The sequence below is a fragment of the Heteronotia binoei genome, chromosome 9 (assembly GCF_032191835.1).
Source record: "Heteronotia binoei isolate CCM8104 ecotype False Entrance Well chromosome 9, APGP_CSIRO_Hbin_v1, whole genome shotgun sequence".
Lineage (NCBI taxonomy): Eukaryota > Metazoa > Chordata > Lepidosauria > Squamata > Gekkonidae > Heteronotia > Heteronotia binoei.
This window is the reverse complement of record NC_083231.1, coordinates 92,193,313-92,221,017: the sequence shown is the minus strand read 5'-3', so window position 1 is coordinate 92,221,017 and position 27,705 is coordinate 92,193,313. Positions and strand designations below refer to the sequence as shown.

At 41.9% G+C, this 27,705-nt stretch overlaps 1 protein-coding gene across 5 annotated transcripts in view; it reads right to left on the bottom strand.

Annotated features, from left to right (window-relative positions):
• PPP3CA (protein phosphatase 3 catalytic subunit alpha) overlaps nt 1-27,705 on the bottom strand; it is a 255,343-nt gene that overhangs the window by 43,828 nt on the left and 183,810 nt on the right. For all 5 annotated transcript variants that reach the window (XM_060246995.1, XM_060246998.1, XM_060246996.1 and 2 more), the window contains exons 5-7: nt 26,069-26,214; nt 14,679-14,818; nt 3,421-3,498 (exon numbers count right to left, since the gene is read on the bottom strand). In XM_060246995.1, coding sequence (XP_060102978.1) covers nt 3,421-3,498; nt 14,679-14,818; nt 26,069-26,214 — 364 coding nt within the window. The remainder of the gene's footprint in view (nt 1-3,420; nt 3,499-14,678; nt 14,819-26,068; nt 26,215-27,705) is intronic.

Genomic DNA, 27,705 nt, shown 5'->3' with positions numbered 1-27,705 from the left:
TAACTTGTTCAGTAATGATTTGGAGTTGGGAGTAAGCAGTGAAGTGGCTAAGTTTTGGATGACACTAAATTGTTCAAGGTAGTGAGAACCAGAGAGGATTGTGAGGCACTCCAAAGGGATCTGTTGAGGCTGGATGAGTGAGCGTCAACGTGGCAGATGAGGTTCAATGTGGCCAAATGCAAAGTAATGCACATTGGGGCCAAAAATCCTAGCTATAAACACAAGTTGATGGGGTGTGAACTGGCAGAGACTAACCGAGAGAGAGAGATCTTGGGGTCGTGGAAGATATCTCACTGAAAATGTCAAGACTGATTGCAATAAAAAAGGCCAACGCTGGGAAATTAGGAAGGGAATTGAAAACAAATCAGCCAGTATCATAATGCCCCTGTATAAATCGATGGTGCGGTCTCATTTGGAATACTGTGTACAATTCTGGTCACTGCACCTCAAAAAAAATATTACAGCATTGGAAGAAGTGCAGAAAAGGGCAACTAGAATGATTAGAGGGTTGGAACACTTTCCCTATGAAGAAAGGTTAAAACGCTTGGGGCTCTTTAGCTTGGAGAAATATCGACTGCGGGGTAACATGATAGAGGTTTGCAAGATTATGCATGGCATAGAAAAGGTAGAGAAAGAAGTACTTTTCTCCCTTTCTCACAATACAAGAACTCATGGGCATTCAATGAAATTGCTGAGCAGTCAAGTTAGAACTGATTAAAGGAAGTACTTCTTCACCCAAGGGGTGATTAACATGTGGAATTCACTGCCACAGGAGGTGGTGGCAGCTACAAGCATAGACAGCTTCAAGAGGGGAATGGATAAACATATGGAGCAGAGGTCCATCAGTGGCTGTTAGCCACAGCTTATCGCTGGAACCCTCTGTCTGGGGTAGTGATGCTCTGTATTCTGGTGCTTGAGGGGGGGCACAGTGGAAGAGCTTCTAGCCGCACTCGTGGACCTCTTGATTGCACTTGGTTGGGTTTTAGGGTTTTTTTGGCCACTGGGTGACACAGTGTTGGACTGGATGGGTCACTGGCCTGATCCAGCATGGCTTCTCTTATGTTCGTATGTTCTGTTTATGAGGGGCAATGTCATAATAAGACAGATGCACCCACATTTTCACCCCATCACACACTTTTTATTTTCTTTCAGGGGAACAGGGTTAAGAGAGCTTCTCTTAATTTCTCTTCAACCAGTTTTCCCCTGAAATTTCCCTCTTTTTAGGAAATAGGAGTCTGTTTCTAATCAATTCTATTTTCATCAAAGAAAATTTCAAAAGGAAAAGGGACAGGAAGGAAAGCTCTGCAAAATTTCAGAATTTCACTCTGTAGATGCTCAAAGGCAGACAATGTCTTTCCAGATCTTCCTGTCCTTCCAACTGGGGCACCACTCTGTAGTGTGTAACATAAAACAACTGCAAGGGCTGAAGTTACAAAAGTGTACACTGATTTTTCTACAAAAAGAACTCTCTCTTTTAAAAGAAATCGGAGATTATAAAAGGAATCAACTGCTATATCTAACAAAGGGGATTTCTTAAAATGTAATTCCCCTCTCCATAACAATGCTACAAAGAAGTTGTCTACATGAATGAGAATTGACATACGAGAAGCAATTGTGTGAGAATACTCCAACCAAGGCTGGAAATCTGACAAACATGATAAATGTGTGGCACAATGGCACATTGTAATGAAAACAGGGCGCTACAGTTTTAAATTATTTACTGAATGTGGAAGATCTAAATAATTAATGTATGGTGTCATTTATTGTAAACCCTTTATATTTCCCCATCTGTCTACATGTAAAAAACAAACAAACAAAAATTAATTGGCAGCGTAGCTGTTAGCCTGAGCAAAAAAGAGACCATAGAATTGTGTTTCCTCTCAGTGACCTAGAAATGGTATTCTTGTTCCAAGCAATCACTCCATCTCTCCACAGAGCCCTTCGTATTAGCGAAGTTAATGAGTAAGGAGACCTATTCATCCTGCATACAAGTATGAAACCTACTCAAAAGTATCCTACAATTTGTGCACAATAGTTAAAAAAGGAAGGTGTTTCCAAATATGTGCATAATACATTTTGTTCCCTACAAAGACAGCTAAGATCTCTAGGGAAGATCTATAGACCAACTCTCATTTAAGAAATGTCATTATGGTATGTTTCAGGATGCATCAATATATAAGAAAGGAGTGCTGATACTTTAACACAGGCTTGTCTTGCCTCCATCTGTCCTCCCTCTGTTATGGTTTGAAAACCAATTCACAAACAAGAGTTTCTGCAATGTATGGTTTGGGCCTTTGCTCCGCCTAGGAGGTTGGCTGGTACAGGGGTGGGCTCCTCTGTAACCAGTCAACCTCCATAGGAATGGAAGTGGATGGAAACTGAAACCACTTTCAAGTTTCCCTAAACATCCCATGGTGCAGGGTGGTAAAGCTGCAGTCCTGCAGTCTGAGCTCTCTGCTCACGATCTGAGTTCAATCCCGGTGGAAGCTGGTTTCAGGTAGCTGGCTCATGGTTGACTCAGCCTTCCATCCTTCTGAGGTCAGTAAAATGAGCACTCAGCTTGCTGGGGGGAAAGTGTAGATGGCTGGGGAAGGCAATGGCAAACCAACCCGTAAAAAGTCTGCCATGAAAATGTCATGATGCGACGTCACCCCAGAGTTGGAAATCATTGGTGCTTGCACAGGGGACTACTTTTACCTTTTAAAGCATCCTTTCCTCCCAGCTTTTCAATTTACAGTCTTGTCTTCACACTCACATTCCTACTCAAGCAACTGCCCTTTCCTGAACCTCACAACTACTAAGGTTACCACTACAAAAACAAAGACAATGGGACCAGAGCAATATGTGACAATTATTAAGTGAACAAACAAATGCTTCAAAGTATTATGGGATGCAAACTGACACAGAATGAGAGGAAAATGAGAGGGGAACATTGTGAAATGTAGTTTCGGATAAATAAATAATACACCTAGAGCAGAGCTCTGCCACAAACAGGCTGAAAATCTCAACAGGTAATCCTTTGGTTATTCTGTCCCATTATTTTGGCCAGCAACTAGTAAAAGGCCTGCTGGTAGTCAAGTAAAGTCTAAGTGGCTTGGAACAACATTTGGAGAGTTTGGGGCACAGACAGGTGATGTACATAAACCCATTGTTTGACCATACACATGGAATGCAAATCATGATTTGGAGCCTAAACTAGAACATAATGTTATGCCAACATGCCCCAAGGAGCACTTCCCCACCAAAGGCAAGTACATAATATAAAAAAATCCACCCAGGAAGTTCAGAACACTAGGACAAGGCTCATTTTCATTTTGAAGTATACTGAAAAACAATATGTTTCATCTTCACAGATGGAGGAAATGTACAGCAGGCAACAAGAAGCAACATAATTTATTTAAAAGTAAGAAAAACACTCACCCGGCATCCTGGGCTTCATGAGCTCGGAGTATAGATAATAAGTTATTTTGCTGTAAGAAGTCGCATACAGCAGGGTAACTGTCAGGGAGGAAAAAAAGGGAAGTGTGTATTAATGAAATGACTAGAGGTGATGCATTGGCCTCTGATACTCACAAATGTGTGACTGAATGACAATGTGGTTCAGACTTTGAAGTCAGGTGGTTTTTGCAGTCTCACTCAGATCATAACCCATGAAAACTGCATTTAATAAACACTGAGACTGGGGCTGTACTAGTAGATGTTATGCCATTCATACGTTCTACCTGTGAGCACCTGTGAGAACTCAGCATTTTAGAGCTGAACCCAACCATTTAAAAATGACACAAGCACCTGACCTTGATTGTGCCCACAGCTTGGCTGGACTATGCAATCTTGGTCTTCCCTCTCCCCCTCAAGTGCTGAAACGGGCTGTGAATGCCCTAATGTCTAGTTTGGTTCTCTGTGGCAAGAAGCATTGCATTTATATAATACCATTTCTCACTACTGCCTTACGTCGAAATTTACAAATTGTGAGAGTTTACAATACCATGGAGAATGCTAAATGCTACCAAATGCAACATCCACAAATTTATCCAAACACTAACACAGGAAGTATGCTTCAGTCAGACTGGTTTACATGTTATTTTGCATACGTCTATTGCAGATCAACACATGGAACCTCCTGATTACACGGAGAGTACACAAACTGTGCTGGGTGTATCCACCACTAGTGTGCGCAAGTGATCCTTTCCACACCACTAGGAAAACCACTATGCAATTCTTAAAAGGCATAATCCAAGTATAAAAAGGAAGGGCCCCCCCCCATCCAAAACAGAAATAGAAGTTTAAGATGTTTTAATATTTATACGAAAGAGGCTTGTTCTCTAAACTACTTGTTAGGCAAGGAACAGTTAGAGGAAGTATTAACCAGCTTAAACCAGTTAGCCAGCTGTGGCCTCTCCTTGTTAAAATAAATCTGGCTATTCTGTGGCATGCCCTGGTTCCATCTAGACTAGATTTTTGCAGTGCTCTCTACATGGGCAGCCCTTGGAAAATGTTCAGAAACTTCAAATGCTACACAATGCTGCAGGCAAAACCTGGACTGGAGTGAGTCATGGGGATCATACCACTCCAGTCTTGGGAGTGATATGGGACACTGCTCCCAATCTGTTTCTGGGTACAACTGAAGTTGTGGACCTATAAAGCCCTATATGGTTTTGGACCAATATGCCCGAAGGACTGCTTACTCCCTTATGAACCCTCCCAACCAATACAGCATCTTTGAGGTCCTGCTTCAGGTGTCCCCGCTTAATGAGATCATGTGGGTGGTAACTCGGGTAAGGGCCTGAGTTGTCTGGCTGAGTTCAAGTAATGGTTAAACATACACCACAGAAAATTATAATGCTGCCCAAAAGGCAGCACTTACTGTTGAGTGATATATGGTTTGCAAGCATTAAAGCAAAGAGGGAAATCTTGAATTCATATGTATATCACACTGTATAAGGATTATTATGTGTCATCAAAAAAATACCATCTGACCACAATAGTTATTTCCACATTCAATAAGCAGTCTTCCAAGATTCAAAAATAGTATGCAGGTTAGCTTATGAACTGTTTATAGGGAAAAAAAAACCCATGCTGCATTGATATGCAGTCTTGATGGATTTGTGCCCAGACATATACAGTTTTAAAGTATTCATGAGCCTCCTCCAAGCTAGATGTGACATCCTCGACACAATGATGTCACTAGGAAGTGATGTCATCACACTGATGTTGGTGTTTTGGGTTTCCGGGAAAATTCATGGTTTTGTAGCTAAAAAAAAAATAGAATTTTGCTTAAAACCTAGGGCGACACAATGATGTCACTTCCAGGTGACATCATCACACACATAGCAGAGGACACCTAGAATAGCTCCAGAATCCCCCCACTAGCAATTAGATAGGACTTGTCAACCCTACTTCTAAGTGTTTTTCCCCCACTTCTCATGAGCATCATTGTGCTTCTGTGCACCATCCAGGGTTTCCTTGACTTTTCTATACTCCTTTCCAAATCTGTATTCATTCAGTTGAACAGATAGGTCTTTAAAATAGAAAACGGAACTGTTTAGGAAGCTTTTTATTTCAAGGATGGAATCCACTGATTTACGTAGATGATTGATGATAATTAAAACCAAAGCTGCTCCAGAAATAATGTTCTGACCCAAATGGGACTGAGTACTATAACAAATTCTGGATTCTTTTAAAAATCACCTTTATCTTCTCAGAACCCGATGATACATTCACACTCAATCCAAACAGAAAACATGCTTCTGCAGGCCAGTACCTTACTGGATTTCACCTGCTGAGGCAAACGTGACGTAAGAAAAGAGTGCCATAGGATCTATTTATGCCAATGTAGATTTTAGATTTCTCAGCATGGAAGTATCACGATAGTTACTACCCACACAAACAGGTAGGGGCTTTACAATATAATATTATGATCTTTATTCTTGATGGCCACTATTATGACATAGCATTTTTAATTTCAATGAATGAGAAAATTAATTTCCCTTGAGTTCAGCCTTGGTTTATCAGCAGAAATTATTTCGCATAGTAGACCTTTATTAGAAAAATGGCTTTATTGGCATTTTGAGATGCCTGAATGCATTATTTTTATTTTTTAAAACAGTATAACCTTTCTGTAGGTTGATATTATTAGTTGGTGTAAGAGTTTTCTTTAAACATCATTTTTTATCACAAAAATACTGGCCACACTATAACTCTACAAAAACAGTAGGATTTGACTGGCGTTGAAATCCAGCCTCGCTTAAAAAACTATTTTCGTAAGCACAGGAATACACCCGACCTGGATAGCCTGATCTTGTCAGATCTTGGAAGCTAAGCAGGGTTGACTCTGGTAAGTACTTGGATGGGAGACCTCCTTGTAATACCAGGAATCGCGTGGTGGGCAAGCTTTATTCAGCTGCCTCCCTGAATATCCTTCGGGTCCCCAGTAGGGGTCAGTCACCAGAAGACAACATGACTTCCAGGTGCACATGCACACACACACAAATACAAAAATACTACTACTACAAAAAGCACCCAGGAATATGCATCAAGAACACTCTCATTTAACACTGTGGACTGATCCAAATAGGGCTTCCAGTCAATGATCGGCACCCAGTAGGGAAAGAAGAGGCAGGAATGGGGCCTTCTTGCTTGTGTCATGTTTATCATCACTTTCAGGAGAAACCAGAGGTAATATGCTGCTCTAGGAATCACCAGACATTCTATGATAAAACCATGATGTTTCCAACAATTCCAAGAATGACAGCACATCACTTTTAGTTTCTCCCTGGAAATGACATCATGTGATTTTTTTTTAAAATGTATTGCTGACTGAGGGAGAAGTGTCAGGAAAAATCGAAATTTCCTGCCAAAGTAGAGACCTGGCAATCCTGTTACCACACAGTGATGCTTTCCTTCAGAAGCCCCGTTGTTGTTGCAGCTGCAGTGCAGTAACAGGGAGACTTCCAGATGGAAGGTTTCCCCACATTTTCCCTGCCACCAGCCCCATGGTGACAACCTTGTCCTGATACTATGGCGGGTTTTGTGAGGTTTTTTTTTTTTAAATACAGATAATTATATCAACATGCCAATTGCTATTTAAAAAAAAATCAGTGGATGCTTGTGGTGATGGTTGTGTCAAGGGCAAAGAAAATGGCTGCTGTGTAGGTTTAGGTGACACTGGAAAAATTCAGACTTTCCTGCTACACAGAAGTCAGCTTGGCTTTACTGTGATTTCCCCCCAAACACTGCTGCAAAGCAAATTTGGAAAGGACTATAGAAAAGTCAAGGAAACCCTGGATGGTGCACAGACGCACAATGATGCTCATGAGAAGTGGGAGGAAAACACTTAGAAGTAGGGTTGCCAAGTCCTATCTACTTGCTAGTGGGGGGATTCTGGAGCTATTCTGGGTGTCCTCTGCTATGTGTGTGTTGATGTCACCTGGAAGTGACACCACTGTGTCGCCCTAGGTTTTAAGCAAAACTCTGGGGTTTTTTAGCTACAAAACCATGACATTTCCCAAAAACCCAATGCGCCAACAGCAATGCGATGACATCACTTCCTAGTAACATCGTGTCAAGGATGTCACAGCCAGCTTGGAGGAGGCAGATTGGAGCTCCCAGACCAGGGGATCCCCTGGCTAGACCAGAGGCAGAGGTCTGGCAACCCTACTAAGAACTCAGAGCAAATCATCTGTGTGGAAACCGCACAAGTTGCAAAATCAAGCAGCCATAAGATCAGATCTTTCAGTTCTTATCTCAAAGCTGCTTCACATTGTTGCATTCCTCACAAAAAGACCACAGAAAACAGCCTCTTCATAGTAAATGCTCAAATCCAAAGCTGTAACTTACAGAGTAGCTTAGCATGTACATTGCCTCCATTTTAGACAGCATTTCTGTGTCCCCAAAGTCAACCACTAGGAATGTCAGGTAAGCATACGGAGATTCTCCACAAGGTAAGGTGTTCTCACTGCTCGAATACTTCAGTGAGCCTGAGCTGTTTTCAGCAGTCTCAGTACTGTGACAGTAATACTAGTCCTTACATACACAAAGGTCAGAAGGATATTTGAAGGCAGCTATCCTGGTTATTCTCCCTTGTGCAAATAAAAACCTTACCAACTCCAGACATTTCACTGCTAGCTTCAGTTTAGTATTCATCATTCAGATTATAGCATGTCACAGTGGTCATTTTGTAGAAAAATAGGTGGTGGAGCTCTTCCAGGGATTGTTATGCAGCTGTAAATACTGTTCAATGGACAAGGAAGTGGAACTCTCAGAAGGAGGAGGAGGAACTCTCAGAAAGGTTCAGGAGCTGCGCTCCTGTGAGCTCCCACTGAATCTGAGGCCTGGCATGTCACAATGGGACTAAGAAAGGGAGAGCCAGTTTGGTGTAGTGGCTAAGTGTGCGGAGAACACTTATCTGGGAGAACCGGGTTTGATTCCCCACTCCTCCACTTGCACCTGCTAGCATGGTCTTGGGTCAGTCATAGCTCTGGCAGATAGGCTTCCCAAACCCCTTGCCCTGCCGGGGGACCCCTGAATTAGCAGCCTCATCCCCCGCTCTCCAAAAATGTGGTAGCAGGGGGGTGGGGGTGGGGAAACGGCTCGGTATCTCTTTCCCTGCCTGCCTTTCTCCCTTGCAGGCTTTAGGCTTCTCCCTTCCTCCGGGTCACAAAGACCCGCCCACCGCCGGCCTGCTATTCGCTCCAGTCCGGCCTCCCTTCGCGAGGTGCATGCTGGGACTCGTAGTCCTTGCATCCTCTCCAGCTGCCACAGGCGTTTCCTCGGGGAGTCTGGCCAGTGGAGGGGGGGGGGAGCTCCGCCCCCAGAGGACCATGTGCATTTCTACCTCCAGAGGCTTCAGTCGCTGATTGAAAGGCTTCCTCTTGGGATGGGGTGTCTGTGTTACTTTGAAGAAGTTGGCAGCAACTCGTGAGTAGAGAGGCCAATCCCCCTTCAGTGTTGCCAGAAATGGGGGGGGGGGAGTCTGCTGAGTACTTCATTATTCTCTATGTGGAGATTGATTCTCATAGGGTATAATGGGGAATTGATCTGGAGGTTTCGGGGGCTCTGGGGGTGCTGTTTTTGAGGTAGAGGCACCAAATTTTCAGTATAGTATCTAGTGACTCTCCCCAAAGTATCCCCTTCATTATTTCCTATGGAAGGAAGACATTTAAAGAGGTGTGCGGTCCCTTTAAATGTGATGTCCAGAACTCCCTTGGAATTCAGTTATGCTTGTCAAAGCCTTGTTCCTGGCTCCGACCCGATGTCTCCTGGCTCCACCCCCAAAGTCCCCAGATATTTCTTGAATTGGACTTGGCAACCCTACTGGCAGAGGTTGTCCTTGAAAGGGCAGCTGCTGTGAGAGCCCTCTCCAGCCCCACCCACCTCACAGGGGAGGTGGGGGAGGAAGGTAAAGGAGATTGTGAGCCGCTCTGAGACTCTTCAGAGTAGAGGGTGGGATATAAATCCAATATCTTCATCTTCTTCTATGTTTTCACTTCAGAAATGGACTGAAGACCAACCAGGGCTTGTTATTCAGCTTGAGCTGAGCTCTGTATTTTATAAGTGCAACATAGCAAACTTGCTGTTCTTCAATACCACTTCATTATCTTAAGAACTCAATCTGAAAAAACGTTCCAACACCCAGAATGCAGAGATACAGTCAAGACTAGTGTAACATTTTACCTGTATCTCAAATGGCACACAAGAGGAGAAAAGAGTACAGATGAGATGGGGGGTATGCTCATCTGTAATAACTCAGAAAACCATCATATTGGTTATCAGGGGTCATTTTGTAGAAAAATAGGTGGTGGAGCTCATCCAGGGCTTGTTATGCGGCTGCAAATACTATTCAATGGACAAGGAGGTGGAACTCTCAGAAGGAGGAGGTGGAACTCTAAGAAAGGTTCAGGAGCTGTGCTCCTGTGAGCTCCCACTGAATCTGTGGCCTGCTGGTTATCAAACATTCTACTTCCATTAACCACACTGGGTTAAATGCTTTCTATGAATGTATTATGTGTCTCCATTACACACACATTATATTGAGATTGCTATGGTAACTGGCTTTAGTTATATAACAGAAGAAGCTGTTGGTAATATCAAATAAGAAAGATTTTAGATACAGTTCTACCAGTAATTGGGGGAGGGGGAAGCCTCTTGCTTTTCAATTTCTGGCAATCACTTTCCTCTCATTGCAGTAATTTATACTGAACTCTTATTATAGCAGATTTCACATTCTTGTACGTGGTATAAAACTAACAGAACAGTTTTGCTGTTATCAAACAAAGCCAAGTATCCCTTTCCTATGTTTTGCATCCTTTCTCTACTCAATAGCGGAGTCTAAATGCAATGAAACTCAGTTTCTTATACTTGAAACAAAGACTTCCATTTATGGGCTGCAAACTTGCACTAAGATAACTATCGCTTGGTTATACTGAAGTTTAGAGCACTCCCAAACTTGCAGTCTGTCAGAAAAGGCTATCTGGAGGAGATGAAGGAAGGCAGGAAGAACTCTGCCAAATAGATAAACTGATGAGCAGGGAGCTGAAAGGCAGGGCAAGAGATTTATTTATTTATTTCATTACATTTATAAATTTTAAGAGATCAGGAGATGAAATTTGTGCTTTCTTCCCATTTTTGGCCTTAGGATGCCTTGTGGGTGTGGGGGGGAGGAGTTAAGTCAGTCCGGGGGGACAGGCATGAGGAAGGGTGGCAGCCAGAATGTAGACTGTTACTGCCCTCAACCAAAATACTGGCAGAACATCTCTGTTTTACAGCCCCTGCAAAACTGCATAAGGTCCCAAAAGGCCCTGATGCTACTTGGCAGAGAGTTCCACCAAGTTAGGACCAGGGCTGAAAAAGCCCTGGCCCTGGTTGAGGACAGCCAGATGTCTCTAGGGCCAGTAGATCAGGGATGGCCCACGGTAGCTCTCCAGATGTTTTTTGCCTACAACTCCCATCAGCCCCAGCCAGCATGGCCAATGGCTGGGGCTGATGGGAGTTGTAGGCAAAAAACATCTGGAGAGCTTCCGTTGGCCACCCCTGCAGAAGATTATTATCCAATGAGCATAACACTCTCCTGGGAACATACCAGAGGAGGCATTCCCAGACCACTCAAGGCCTTTAAAGTCAATACCAGAACCTTGAAACTGACTTGGCGCTCCACTGAAAGCCAGTGTAGCTGGCACAACACAGGTTGTATGTGTGCAGTCCTTGGTATTCATCTGGATGAATGCCACTGCATTCTGGATTAGCTAGATCAAAGACAAACCAGTGTAAAGCGAGTTACACTAGTCTAGCCTGGAGCATGGATTACAGTGGCTAGGTAAGGATGCAACAGGAAGGGGACCAGACGGAAGAATGCCAGCCCAGCCATATGTGCAACCTCCATGCTCAAGAGGTATCTAGGGCCACACCTAAACTCTTGCCAGACATATTTATTTTAGTATATTTCTATTCCGCCCATTCCCCCGTAGGGCTCAGGGCGGAGTACAACATATGATAAAACAATAAAATATAACAAAAACATTTAAAAACAGACAACTCAACAGCACTTAGAGACTGCACGGGTAACAATGGCTCCTCATCAAGAGGGGTAATCTGGACCCCAATCCTGAAGCCCCCCTCCCCCGCAGCCACAGACCCTCCACAATTGTTCAATACAATTCGGATTCTTATAACGCTGCTGCAAGGCAGACCAAATTCTAAGGAATTGGAGATCGGCTGTGAGGCTTTTGTGAATTTCTTTGCAGATAAGATCGCGTTGCTCCGCCACGACCTCCCCACCACATTGGAGACAGTATACAAACCCGAGGCCCCATGCCTGTCTTCTGATAATAGCAGTAAGACCTTAATGGCATGTACTCTTTTTGCTTCATTTACCGACTTGGTCCTTCATCATCCTCTGCTCAAAACTGTGGATATGAGGTTGGGTTTTCCCCTAAAAAAACAGGGTTGCCAGGTGGCTGGCTAAAGTCAGCAGAAGGAAATGGTATGTGTGTGGGGGGGATTGGTCTGTGGTGATGTGCTAGCATGCTGATAATTTCAGTGAAAACTAAAAGTGATGTCATGAGATGCTATAGCATTTGCAAAAACTCTACAGGGGCCAGTCCCTACTCCTTACATTTTCCTGGAAGTTGTTGGCTGCCTACCCTAAAATAATGTTGATTTTTTATTTATTTATATTTGTATCCCACCCTCCCTGTGAACAGGCTCAGTAGTGCTCATCTGCGCTGATAAAACTGGAATATTAGCTTGAGAATAAAGATCTGTTTTCTACTGAGCATAAACATCTACTGATCATGGCTGAACATATTTAACAGCTGGATTTTCTGTAAACTTTGAGTCATTGTTTCACTATTTTTAAAGTTTTGTAGTCTGGATTATTTAAGCCACAAGGTGGTGATATAACAAATGATGTTCTAAATATCATGCCAAGTACACTGAAGAGTTCTTACAAAAATCTTTGCTTCTTGTGTATCTGTTGAAACTACTAAAAGATTATGAAACTCAAAGTAGAAAGAGGCCTATTTTTGGAAGTGAGTTGGACATAAAAGATTTAAGCAAGCTTTCAAGCTTCATTCAACTCCTCTTCTGGTAAATATAACAAAAGGCAAAAAAGATGAAAAATATTTATGTGCAGCCAGGTGCAAATATTTATGCTCCACTGCACTGGATTTGTTAATACAATCAACTTTCAGATGATCAGATCTATCACATGCTGGCAGCATCTACTGATTTATTTGAATATGCAGTTTAAAATAATTTTTTGGGGGATTTTACTATTTCACTGGAAGCACAGTCTAGCAAACTGCTTATGCACACACAGTCACCAAGAATACAGATAATATGAATTAACATGGAATTAAATTTCTGTTCATAGGTTTTGTTAAATCTTTTGAGGGACTGAATCTTTTGCCACAAGGATCATGGTGACTGATCTGCTATTTTAAGTTGATATAATGTAATGTAACTTGTAATGTTCAGCCCATGAGGATGCTGATTGTGTTCTAAGGCAATCAGACCACTTCTCCAAGGGTAAGGGTAAGACCCAACAAGCGCAGCCTACATGAGATGTATGTGCAAGCTGGAATACTGCCCAGAACTCTTTGCAATATGAAAGGCTTCTGTAGGTGATATGACTCAGTAGACAAGACAGAAATTCTAGAGAAAACAGTTTTACATATTGTATGTCATGTCTTTGTCTTAGAATACCTAAACAATAGAATGCCGCCTTACAGTAGGGCTATATAAAAGGAGTTCACTTCCTGAGTGCATAAAAGGAGTTCACCTGTCTCAATTCTAACTTTTATTTGTGCTCTCTGGCATATTAAATACATATATGAAACTACTTGAGGAATTTTACACTCACAGAGATACTTGAGTGTTTAACATTTAAATAAACTCAGTCAGATCTAAACTACTTAGCTACTTCCAAGTATTTCCCCTTCCAATTGCAGCCCACCAGCCCATGGTGTTCCTCGGGTTCCCTTATCTCCCAGTGGGCAGGCAAATTTAGTCAGGATCCAACCAATATATTGAATAGAAAGGTCTAGTGTAGGTGAATTAGGACAAAACTGATTAAAAAGTTGTGGGAAAACTGTAATTAAAAGCACCCTTTGGGTACTCAGTGACAGAAGCAACTAAACCACCAGACAACTATTCAACTTTCAATATCTGCTTCCTCCCAAACTTACTTGAAAGTTCACAATTTCAGTTTGTTGTCATCTTGGCATATTTTAAGCACCTACATCAGATGGGAGGATCTGCTTCGTGTAATATAAGTTTACGTGAAGGACAGCAGATTTTCTTAGCAGCTTCTAAACCAATGCTACCATTTTATTGTTCTTCCTCCTAATATGGGATATCTTCAGAAATGTGAATGGAAAGAGCTACTATAACCAAGATGTCCATAGATAAAACAACATCATCAAATTAGACTCAACAACATAATGTGATGGGGGGGGGGTTGGTATTCTGGAAGTGCACATGGGTATCTTTTTGTGTGTGCATACTTTCTTTAAAAATTGCTTTCACCTAATATGTTTTTAAAATGTTTTATTGTAAAATGTTTTTAATGTGTCTTATTGTTTTATCATATGTTGTACTCCTCCCTGAGCCCTACAGGGAATGGCAGAATAGAAATATACTAAATATACTAAAATAAAATAATATAGAATAGAAATATACTAAATATACTAAAATAAAATAAAATAATATAGAATAGAAATATACTAAATATACTAAAATAAAATAATATTTAAGATGATATGTTGGTATAAGGAATCTAACCATTTGGTAAAGCACGTTTTATCTATAAAGAGTTTTTATAAAAAGCAAGAAATGTAACAGTAGACCAAGCAAAATATTAGGTAATTTGACAAAGCATTTGTTTGTATAACAATAATCATCCCTCTTTTGAAAATGTCTTCACTCTTGGAAAGTTTTACATTTTCACATTTAATTAACTCTGTAAAACAAAATTCAACTACTAATATCCAATGCTTTTCAATACCATGAAAGAAGTCTTGAGTTTTTGAAAGGGATTCAGTTCATATAAAAAGCCCCAGAACCAAATGCACAAATGGAACAATCATCATGATTTCTGTAGCAAAATCTGAAAGTCCACAGAAGTTGCTCAACAAATCTATGGAAATCATATCAAAAAATACAAAAATAAACATACGTCTTACCTGTAGAAGTATGAACACCCCCTGACTGTGTTGTGAGTGAAATGTTCCTGAGTCTTTTCATTTCCAAAGTCTTCTAAGGGATCTGACCACAGGATGTCACACATAGGTCCATACGCAGGTGGTTCCTTGAATCGATCTAACTAAGAAGAAGAGAAGACAAAGAGAAAAGCTAAAGGTATGTCTATCTATATTCCTCACTTTACTGATTCAGGACCATGAAAGTAGCTCAAATTTGCAGAGTTCAAACGTCTGTAAATTGGAGGATCCTAAATTAATATTTTGGCCCTACTCTGGTGACAATAACAAAAGTATACCAGCACTGTGCTGGTCCACCTCCCCAATGTGCTAAAGCCTATACCTATAACAAAGTGCAGTTCAAACACAAAACACCAACGGTCAACAGCTAACCATAGGCTAAGATATTTCCCAATATTATGACAGCTGTGTACAGCTTCATGATAAGCAAGGTTTACATGTGGGAACAGTCACATCTGAACTGGCTCTTGGCTAAAGGACAGTTTCCTATACTTAGGAAACATTAAAAAAAATTCCCTACAACACTAGGCTTTTCTGACCCTTTTAGGAACTCATGCATTTTAACTATAATGCACCTAAAATGAAATCAAATGTTCATGGGCAATTTATGTTAAATAAAGATCCTTTAACAAAGTTAGGCACTTTATTCTGCAGGTTGCTATAGAAGAATAGCTTTATTTCTGAATATCTATTAATTACTAAATAGCTTCATTTAGCAACATGGGATCATCTAAAACTCAACTATTGTAAAGTTTAACGATATCCATAATCAATAGAAATGTATTTATATTACTTAATGAAATAGGAAGCATCAAATTTAGATTCTTTAAAGTGTAGGTGGACCTCAGAATGTGGCTCTGCAAACCAGCCTTCACATAAATCACCACTAGATTTGCAAAGAAAGATGCATACAAGAAAAAATGCTCTTATGTACTGTCCAAAAGCTCTTGCTAAAATTCATTCTGCTAATTCAAGTTGCTTGACAGGTGGGAAATGAAGGTCTCAAGAGACAAGATGACAGGGAGGGGAGACTGACAGAGGTTTATAAAATTCTGTATAGGGAGGGAAAAGTGGACCAAAAGAACTCTTGCTTCCTTTCTTTTAATGCTAGAACTTGGGGAAAGGTAACAGAATTTCACTCACTGAGTATTTGTGGAATTCACGGCCAGTGGAGCTAGGGGTATCCACTAGTATGGATCGGTTTAAAAGAGGATTAGAATGATCAGGGGTCATTTTGCAGAAAAATAGGTGGTGGAGCTCATCCAGAGATTGTTATGCAGCTGCACCTACTATTCAATAGACAAGGTGGGAAGGAGGAGGTGGAACTCTCAGAAAGGTTCAGGAGCTGTGCTCCTGTGAGCTCCTGCTGAATCTGAGGCCTAAGAATGATTCACAAAGGTTAGGTCTATCAGCAGTAGTAGCTATGATGACTGAAAGGAATCTCCATGTTCAGAACCTGTAAACCTCTGACTACCAGTGCTAGAAGGCAACATTAAGGAGAGGCAGGGCCTCTCTATCCTGTTTGTTGGCTGTTCAGGCAATTGGTTGGGCACTCTGTGAAACACGATGCTGGAAGAGATTGGCTACTGGCCTAATCCAGCATGACTCCTCTTACATTCTTTGCTTATGAAAAACCTAAACTATTTAACCACTGGGGGGTTCCTTTATTCACATATGCATCGGTGATACCAGTACCAATTGTGCCACTAAATAATGACAACTGCCAGTCCCCAGGTCCGGGTGGCGGGGTGTGTGTGTGTCCCTCCATTTTGCAGGCTCCTTTCCACCATCAGCCAGCTGGTGGAAGCCCTGCCCCTACAGTCATGATGTGGCCTTTGGATCTCAGGCAGGTTTAGAAGCTATTGTGTTTTGGAAGGGGTGTGCGTGTGCCTTTAAATCTCAGTGAGACGGAAACTCATGGGGGTGGGGAGAGAAGACGAAGCCACATGTGTGAGAGAGGGAGAGAGAAAAATTGAAATATTCTCTTGTATTTGACAATATTTTTCTAGAGTCCATGTAGAATTATCAACTAAATGTATCAAAATTTCAGCAGTAGTTTAAAAAATGAAGGTGCAGCAACGTTTACAAAAAACAGTGTTAATCATCATCCTGGGCTCAAGGAAGCCAACACCTATACATTTTCACGTCCATTTTTGGATGCACTTTAATGTAGTTGCAATCATCAGTACGAAGCAGTGGCCAGTTTCAGATTAGACCACATGATCATAATAGTTACAGTTGTGCTGCCCTTTCATTTGATATAAATTCATACAAGATACAAGTGAGCATAACAAAACTGGTGTATGCACTCATATACATTGATCATGAAAGTATCTGTAAATATTCATTGCATACCAGGTGGAATGAAATATTTGAAAAACTTTAAAATCTCACATCTCTAAATTTAAAGTGCTTTAAAAACATTACCATGTTAATGTTTAAAATTAGCTTTTGCTTGTATTGATGAATTTTAAGGTAATAATGTTAAAGGTGAAAGACCATATGAGGAAAAAAATTGCACAATAAAAGAGGAAAATCTGCACTTCCAATTGTAACCACTCCCCGGGTATTTTATTCTGTCATATGCTGCAAGATGCAATCCAGAATGCTCAGCAGTCAACAGCTGAGTACCATCCTCAGCATAGCTATTTCTGTTACTTCATAAATGAAAACATAAGACATCAGAAAGATCAATCCCATTAGCCAAATGACTCCCTAGATGCATAACAATAATATAGCTATTTAATCCTGGTTTAATCAGAGTTGTGAAAAGCATTTAAGTACTGATAGCACTAAGGTAAATGAACCAGATACTGCTAAATGTAAGTAACACCCTGAATTTACAAATACTTTCCTAAATAGGAAGTTACTCTAAATACTCTTCAGTGAAAGTCCTTTCTACTGTAGGATCCCCTCTGTGTAAAATAATTCATTGGAACACATCTTCTTATGGGGTTTATTTTGGTGAAGTCAGAACTCTTTCACTATCAGGGACAACACTCTGTTTTTCACCATCCTACTGGGAGAAATAATTGGACTGGGAGATAAATGTTTGGCTTTTGCTCAGCCATGTTCCAGATGGCAGTCAGCATGAAATTTACAGGACACAATGCCAGAAGACTAAGAACTGAGTTTACTTCTACATACATATCCCCATCCTGCCTTCAGGTTCTTTGTCAGACTGTGATTCTAGAGTATGACATAATTCTAGAGCCCTCATCTTCATCCATATATAAATAATGGAAAAACCCAAGTGGGCAAACATTCAGAAATTTCCTCTCATAAATGTTTACCAAGGAGACTTGGTGCCAAAATATCAACCTAGGCCCAAGGTTACACAGTCTATTTCAGTCTAACCTGTCCCACAAGGTAGCTGTGGGAATGAAACGCAGAAGTGGTGAAGAATGTAATGCTACCCTGAATTTCTTGGAGGAAGGAAAAGATAAAAAGTATGATAGATACTGATAAGCCACTTCATCATAGGTGGTAGCAATTAAGGCCAGATAATCAACTGGCCCAACAATGTATTTAAAAGGATGCAAGGCTTCACTTCTCTATCTTCTTCATAAGATTGCTGGAGTTTGCATAGTTCCTTGCTGGAGAAACAACAGTGCAGACAACCATCTTGTCTCCCTAGTATTTTCTCCTTCAGTAGCACTCTTGCTTGAAACTTCTGGCCTTACAACAAATGGCTGCTGGGTGGCCTTTCTAATGAACAGCCAAAGCCAAAGTTAGCAATACTTCAAGGAACCCTGTATTTTCACCTATTTGTGCATAAGAACGAAGACTATACTTTTAAAGAAAGGGCTTTATGTTAGTACAGATATAAGGATCTTGTTTTAGTTAGAGAATTACATACTAGTTAGCCTTACTTCAGCGGCCCCGTGGCGCAGAGTGGTAAAGCAGCAGTACTGCAGTACTGTGGTCTGAACTTTCTGCTCACGACCTGAGTTCGATTCCGGCGGAAGCTGGATTCAGGTAGCCGGCCCAAGGTTGACTCAGCCTTCCATCCTTCCGAGGTCGGTAAAATGAGTACCCAGCTTGCTGGGGGGAAAGTGTAAAAGACTGGGGAAGGCAATGGCAAACCACCCCATAAAAAGTCTGCCGTGAAAACGTGAAAGCAACGTCACCCCAGAGTTGGAAACGACTGGTGCTTGCACAGGGGACCTTTCCTTTCCTTTCCTAGCCTTACTTCAGAATTAAAGAAAATATTTATGAACTCTAAGTGGAGAGAGTCCAGAACCACATTAATTCAGGATCAAAGGAATGCTACTCAAGAAATTCTGTGCAAACTCCATACCCTCAAAGGCCTTTGCTGGAATCTATCTATCTATCTATCTATCTATCTATCTATCTATCTATCTATCTATCTATCTATCTATCTATCTGTCTGTCTGTCTGTCTGTCTGTCTGTCTGTCTGTCTGTCTGTCTGTCTGTCTGTCTGTCTGTCTGTCTGTCTAAAAACTGCACCTCTGAAGAACAATTTAAGTAAATAATATAATTTTAGACCATTTAGCCAAGATTTAGACCATTTAGCCATCTCACAGAGGTCTGGGAGGAGCAGAGCAGAGCAGCTCTGATAGCTGAGACAGCTGGAGAAATTGCTGAGAATTTCTGAGTTTTGAAGGACTACATTCTAAGGTTTGTGGGGCTGCCTAAAATTCTAAGGTGTGATAGCTGGGGAACTGCTCTTTGTTTGGTTGACTGCTCTTTGTTTGGTTGACTGCCTTAAGGGTGAAAGAGATTGAGAGTGATTGCTGCTGATTGAGAGTGATTGCTGAGGAGTGCCCTGCTCCACCTCTTTGCATTTTAAGCTGCGCCTTGCCAAAGGCGCGAGCCTTTGGCGCGAGCCGAAGGGCGAGAGCTAAAGGGCTCTTGGCCTGTGGCTCTTCGCCTAGGGGCTCTCTAAGGAGCAGGAACCCAGATCCCTGGCTTCCTTGTTCTCCAAATAAGGTAAGTTCCCAATAAGGTAAGTTTAGGTAAGTTGACCCGCCAGAAGGGGAGCCACTTAAACAGCATTTAAAGAGGACTGTATATTTTAATATATATATATATATATACAATGAAGATAGAATGCCAGCAGGGGGTTGGGGGCTTTCCAGTGTTTTGCACTGAGTGTCACATGTATGACTATCTGCCCAAAGGACAGAAGTCTTGGGTGTGTGCTCGATGCAAGGAGCTCCTGGTCCTCAGGGAACGAGTTCGTACCCTTGAGGCCGAGGTGACTGCCCTGGAGAAGCAGAGACAGTCAGTTAGGCACTTGGGGAAGACTCTCGGGGGCGTATTAGATGAGCCCCGCTCTGAACGTAGCAGCCCCGTTGCTGCCAGAGAGCGTGAGGGTCGAGAGGGAACAGGGCACCGTGCTGAGGATAAGGGGAATGCGCCCTCAGAAGGGACCTCTTCTTCGGTTGGTGAGCGGGAATCCTTTTGCGCCAAGGAACCATCCCTGAGCAGGGGGAGAGGGGAGGTATTGGTAGTTGGTGATTCGATCAATAGGCAAGTAGACAGCCGGGTGGCGAAACCGCGTACTGACCGTATGGTGACTTGCCTGCCTGGTGCGAAGGTAGCGGACATTACGCGTGTAGTAGATAGACTGATAGACAGTGCTGGGGAGGAGCCTGTGGTCGTGGTGCATGTTGGCACCAACGATGTGGGGAAATGCAGTCGTGAGGTCCTGGAGGAAAAATTTAGGCTGCTAGGCGGGAGACTTAAGGCCAGGACCTCCAAGGTAGCCTTCTCGGAAGTGCTACCTGTTCCACGTGCAGGGCAGGAGAGACAGGCACAAATTAGAAGTCTCAATGTGTGGATGAGACGATGGTGTAAGGAGGAAGGGTTTAAGTTTGTTAGGCACTGGGATGCTTTCTGGAACAAGCGGGAGCTGTACAAAAGAGACGGTCTCCACTTGTCCCCGGATGGAACCAGGCTGCTGGCGCTTAAAATCAAAAAGGTGGCAGAGCAGTTTTTAAACTAAATCTTGGGGGAAAGCCGACAGGAGATGAAATGTCTCTGGTTCGGGAGGACTCGTCTCAAAGAGATGAAGGGTTAGCTGCTATTTTTCTACCGGGTAACGGACCGGAGTTGTCCACTGTGAAGGTGACAAACAATATGGACTGTCTGCCAGTGTCTCGAGGCGGCAGGAGGAAGGTGGCGGGCCTAGCTCGCCTGGGAAATTATAGATGTTTGTATGCAAATGCTAGAAGTGTTCAAAGTAAAATTGGTGAATTGGAATGTTTAGTGCTGGGAGAAAACATAGACATTGTGGGAATTTCAGAAACTTGGTGGAATGAGGAGAATCAGTGGGACACGGTGATTCCTGGATATAAGCTATATCGGAAGGATAGGGAGGGAAGGGTTGGAGGTGGGGTGGCTCTGTATGTCAGAGAGGATATACGGTCCAGTAAGGCTGAGATCAGAGAATTAGATTCACTTTTAGAAATGCTATGGGTTGAAATAGAGGGCCCAAAAGGAAATTTAACTATGGGAGTTTGTTATCGCCCACCAAATCAAAAGAGAGAGGACGATTATAATATGATGGAAGGCTTAAAGATAGCGGCTAAACGTAAAAACTGTGTTGTAATCGGTGATTTTAACTACCCGCAGATTGATTGGGTCAATATGTGTTCTGGTCGAGAGAAAGAGATTGAGTTTATTGATTTCACCGTTTGTATAAATAGGGAGTTGTCCAAAAAGACCACCACAACCACATTTAACTTTAAAAGGGGTAAATACACTGAGATGAGGAGGCATGTGAGGAAGAAACTGAAAGGAAAGGTACATACGGTCAAAACCCTTGAGAAAGCTTGGACGCTATTTAAAACTATAATCCTAGAAGCTCAGATAAAATACATACCACAAGTTAGGAAAGGCACAAACAGGCATAAGAAAAGGCCTGCGTGGTTAACAAACAAAGTAATGGAAGCTGTAAAAGGTAAGAAGGACTCCTTTAAGCGGTGGAAAACCAGTCCAAGTGAGATTAGTAAAAGGGAACACAGGCTGTGGCAAATCAAATGCAAGACTGTGATCAGGCAGGCAAAAAGGGACTATGAGGAGCATATTGCAAAAAACATAAAGACCAACAATAAAACTTTCTTCAAATATATTAGAAGTAGGAAACCAGCCAGAGAGGCAGTGGGGCCCTTGGATGACCATGGGGTAAAAGGATTACTGAAGGAGGATAGGGAAATGGCTGAAAAGCTAAATGAATTTTTTGCCTCCGTCTTCACTGTAGAAGACGAGAACTTTTTGCCCGCCCCAGAACCACTAATTTTGGAAGGGGTGTTGAAAGACCTGAGTCAGATTGAGGTGACAAATGAGGAGGTCCTACAACTGATAGACAAATTAAAAACTAATAAGTCACCGGGTCCGGATGGCATACATCCGAGAGTTCTGAAGGAACTCAAAGTTGAACTTGTGGATCTTCTAACAAAAATCTGTAATCTTTCATTGAAATCTGCCTCCATTCCTGAGGACTGGAAGGTAGCAAATGTCACCCCCATCTTTAAAAAAGGTTCCAGAGGAGATCCGGGAAACTACAGGCCAGTCAGTCTGACTTCAATACCGGGAAAGTTGGTAGAAACCATTATCAAGGACAGAATGAGTAGGCACATTGATGAACACGGGTTATTGAGGAAGACTCAGCATGGGTTCTGCAAGGGAAGATCTTGCCTCACTAACCTGTTGCATTTCTTTGAGGGGGTGAACAAACATGTGGACAAAGGAGACCCGATAGATGTTGTTTACCTTGACTTCCAGAAAGCTTTTGATAAAGTTCCTCATCAAAGGCTCCTTAGAAAGCTTGAGAATCATGGAGTAAAAGGACAGGTCCTCTTGTGGATCAAAAACTGGCTGAGTAATAGGAAGCAGAGAGTGAGTATAAATGGGCAGTCTTCGCAGTGGAGGACGGTAAGCAGTGGGGTGCCGCAGGGCTCGGTACTGGGTCCCATGCTTTTTAACTTGTTCATAAATGATTTAGAGTTCGGAGTGAGCAGTGAAGTGGCCAAGTTTGCGGATGACACTAAATTGTTCAGGGTGGTGAGAACCAGAGAGGATTGTGAGGAACTCCAAAGGGATCTGTTGAGGCTGGGTGAGTGGGCGTCAACGTGGCAGATGTGGTTCAATGTGGCCAAGTGCAAAGTAATGCACATTGGGGCTAAGAATCCCAGCTACAAATACAAGTTGATGGGGTGTGAACTGGCAGAGACTGATCAAGAGAGAGATCTTGGGGTCATGATAGATAACTCACTGAAAGTGTCAAGACAGTGTGCGTTTGCAATAAAAAAGGCCAATGCCATGCTGGGAATTATTAGGAAGGGAATTGAAAACAAATCAGCCAGTATCATAATGCCCCTGTATAAATCGATGGTGCGGTCTCATTTGGAGCACTGTGTGCAGTTCTGGTCGCCGCACCTCAAAAAGGATATTATAGCTTTAGAGAAGGTGCAGAGAAGGGCAACTAGAATGATTAAAGGGCTGGAGCACTTTCCCTATGAAGAAAGGTTGAAACGCTTGGGACTCTTTAGCTTGGAGAAACGTCGACTGCGGGGTGACATGATAGAGGTTTACAAGATAATGCATGGAATGGAGAAAGTAGAGAAAGAAGTACTTTTCTCCCTTTCTCACAATACAAGAACTCGTGGGCATTCGATGAAATTGCTGAGCAGACAGGTTAAGACGGATAAAAGGAAGTACTTCTTCACCCAAAGGGTGATTAACATGTGGAATTCACTGCCACAGGAGGTGGTGGCGGCCACAAGTATAGCCACCTTCAAGAGGGGTTTAGATAAAAATATGGAGCACAGGTCCATCAGTGGCTATTAGCCACAGTGTATGGAGCACAGGTCCATCAGTGGCTATTAGCCACAGTGTATGTGTGTATATAACATTTTTTGCCACTGTGTGACACAGAGTGTTGGACTTGATGGGCCGTTGGCCTGATCCAACATGGCTTCTCTTATGTTCTTATGTTCTTAAGATTATTAGTCTGTTTATCTAATGTAGTATGCAAGCAGACATATAGCGATGGGGCAATAAGAGAGCTCCATACATGCAAAGTGATTTCCCTTTGTAGATAATAGGAGCCTCATATTCTCACAGAGCACTGCCTCTATAAATGCATCATTTATAACCTAGCATATAAAACTACTAGCTGACATATTTATGGAAATTCGCTTTCTTATCTACCCTATTCTTGAGACAGACAGCTGCAAATCTATGCTGCCTTAGCACATGCATCTTAACTTTTCCATCTGAAGGGTGGTAAAAATGAAAGATGAACTTAGAAAACAAATTTTGTAGCGAAGAAAATAATGTATATTTGAATCATCCAGTCACAACAGGCAGTACTTTTAACTAGGTTTAAACCATAGAGGTTTTGGTGAATTCTAAAGCATCACCCCTGATGTCATGGTTTCACTTTTGTCAGAAGTGATGTTGTATACTGGCATGACACCAGCTCTCCCACCCAATTTTCCACCTACTGGGCCTTTGAGGCACCCACCGAAAGAGGGAATAGTAGCTAGTATTTCTACCTATTGTGACTGGATGGGTCTGTCCAAATACTACCTGCTCTTTTCTTCTCTTCAAAATTTGTTTTCTAATTTCAAATTTCATTTTTACCACCACTCAGATTAAAAATTAAGGAAAGTGTGCCAAGACACCAAAAGTGTCTGTTTCAAGTATTACGAATATTTGCAATCCGGCTTGTAGAAAGTTAACTTCTTACCATAAATATGCCAATACGCTAAGTTATAAATGAGTAGTTTCATGCTAAAACAGCAAATAAATTTAGAGTTGATAGGAATGTAAATACTGCATATTTTAATTTAAAAAAAAAAAATCCTGGAGATTTAGGGGGTGATTTGGGGAAGTGAAGGAGCTCAGCAGGATCTAATGCAATAGAATTCACCCTCCGAAACAGGCATTTTCTCCAAGTGGACAGAGTTCTGTCATCTGGAAAGTGAGGTGCCCCTCCCCACAAGTCCTTGAAGGCTCCCAGCTATGAAAGTGGGCCTGGCCAACATCACATAACCGGGCCAATGTTTTCCTAAGCAAAGGCTTCTGGGGTAGGGGAGAAGAAAAATGTAAGGGGAAAGTGATGTGCCCCCCCTTGAAGACTCAGTGGCCAGCCCCACATAACTGGGTCATAGTTTTCCTATGCAGAGGCTGCTGGAGTGGCGGGGGGGGGGGGGGAGGAAAAGATGAAGGTAGGTTGGCTGCTGGGTTGAACAGAGAGAAGGAAGCAGGAAAGGGGGCTTTCAGGGAAGAGAAAGAGGAAATAGTGGAGGAAAAACCTCCGGCAAATTGTTGTGGTTTCCCATTTATTATTATTTAGTGCTGTATATTGTTTCACCTAAACTTTGTCATGCTATACCATTTGAGTAAAACCTTCTCTTAAATTTTTTCGCATATTCCAAAAAAGGGAAGGGGGGGAAATCACAGGACTCTCAGGATTTTCTAGAACTTCCCAACTTTTTCAGTACTTTCTAGAACTTCCCAAATTTTCTCTTGGAAAAACTGAAAAACATGCTTAGGGAAAAAAGAGGGGTTTTTTTTTAACACCCCTCCCCCCACCTTTCACATCTCTAGCATGCATGCACACACGCTTCATTACTATAATACAGACGACTCCACTAAGATCACAGAAGCAGAAAAGGCAAACATTTGTGGATGTATCTTGCAGCATGATGCTTCAACTTATATTCAATTATTTTTGTTGACAGCTATGACTAGCAGTACCTATAGCCACCACAACAATTACTGTGTGCGGAAACAATTGCAGTTTCCAAGCAGACACTCTATCCCCCAGGTCAGGAAAAATATGAGAGCCTATTATTGTTTTGAAATGCAGCAGGCCAAATAGCTGGTAAATATTAGCACCAGACAAGAAAATCTGAATTCAGAAACTGGCTTTTGAACAAGTATAACTTGAATTAGGCAACATGAGCATCAATCATTTGAGAATTTGGATTTGTACCTCCACCCACATTCTGGCATATCTAGTCATGTATAAATCCCCTTTACTGTAAATACCAACTACTGGGGCTGGATTTGGGCATCTAGAGAAAATAAATTCAGTTGCAAACTAACACAGCAACCCAATTCACTAAAAAACCCCCCTGATTTTCCAAGAAACAGTAATACAAATTATGCAGTTAATTTCTAAAGATTCTGTTTTGAATAGCAATAGCAAAGTTTTCAGGAAAACCATGAAGAAGAAGAGGAGAGTCATAATGCAACAAGAAAATGCAACCACGTACCAATTAAATCTTACATATATTAACAGTGGGTAAAGAACATTTTTGTTTCTAAAGTCATCTTATCAGTGGCATTTTAGATTCATACTATTCAAACTTACTTTTCTGATGTCATCTAAAGTGCTGATCTCTGGAGAGAGGCCACCATGCACACACAGGAACTGTTGGTTCATCAGAGCAGCCAAGGGAAGGCAGTCAAAGGCATCCATGCAGGCATCATACACACGTTCTGAATACTTTATTTTACCTTTTGGATATTAAGATGGTATCAGAAAAGGGGACTGAAAAGGGGAAGAGCGACCAACTGAGAATCCTAACTGGGCTCCAATTTGCAAAGGTCTCTGACTCGTGGGCTGTACAAGTGACTGGCACAAGAGTTATCTCACTTGTCTCTCAATGCATCGAGACCCTGAACACATGAAGGACAAAGACAGAAGCACATTTACACCACTGTAGAGGTATGCATACAAATATTCTTGAATTGAAATAGGGCCTGAAATCATCTTTTTAATTTTGAGTTGTGAACCAAAAGACTCCCAAAACTTTGAAAAAAATTGACTTCACCCAAATTTTAGGAGAGTTTTGGGTGCAGGGAAGCAGCAGCAGGTGGAGCAGAAGAGGAGGAAGGAAGGAAAAAGAACACACACCCCAACTGGGCTGTGGCACCTGTGCTACCATGACCCTTTAACTACCCTTTAAACTTTAATGTTGCTGGACAGCAGAGCCTGGCCTATATGTCCAGGCACCAAATCTGTCAGCCACTGATTTGGTGGGCACCTGATCTGATACTGGAAACAAATATGGTGGACCCTGGTATCTAGAGCTGGAAGCCAAGCCTAATCCCCACACACTATTTTCAGTGGGCAGTAAACTTATCCTAGGGTAGAGATGGCCTCTGAATTTGTAGCCCAAGTCTAGTGCTATTGGTTCCAGGTATACCTCCAGGAAGCCAGGTCCACATTCCACTGATTCTCTTTCACTGCTTCCATGCAGCTCCTGCTGCCAGTGATAGGGTGGCATGACCACAGTAAAACTGCATTTTAATTTTGTTTTCTTAAGGGAATGATTTTTTTTGGTGCTTATATTTCTGAACCCCTGAAATGGCTCTGAAATAGATTTCTAGAATGCTATCAACACTCCCCAAACTTTAGGGTAGCAAAAATCATGCCCCTACCAAAATCTTGAAACAAAACTAAAATGGAAGTGCCCATCCCCATACTTGTTCATGCTTGACCTTCTGTATTCTATTGTTCTATATCAACTATTAAGCTCTAATATACAAACTGAGACATTTACCTATACACTCTCTCAAGTAAATAATTTATGGCCTTCCTTTGAGGCTGCCTTTCACAGATGGCAGGTTGACACAGACCCTGATACTAACATAGATGTTGCTATCCCTGTATGCAACAGATACTCAGACATTGTCCCACTCTATTTCCTCCACCTCATTCTTAAGTAATTCTGCAAAAATACCAAGCATCATGTACTAAGTATGCTTTTGTTGCTCTGTTATTGAACGTTACTGAGTCATGGACCTTCAGAATAATCCAACTTTGTTCAGCAACCAAATCTATGTGGTAGTAAAAACTAAATTTTGTAAGGCTAACTCACCTTTAAAGCTACTTATTTAAAAATGCATTGCCTACTAATCTTTTGTGATGGCTACAGAGATACTCCTTAAGGGAAAAAACACTTCTGTTATTTCATTAGCTGTCATATATTTACTCTTTAATGA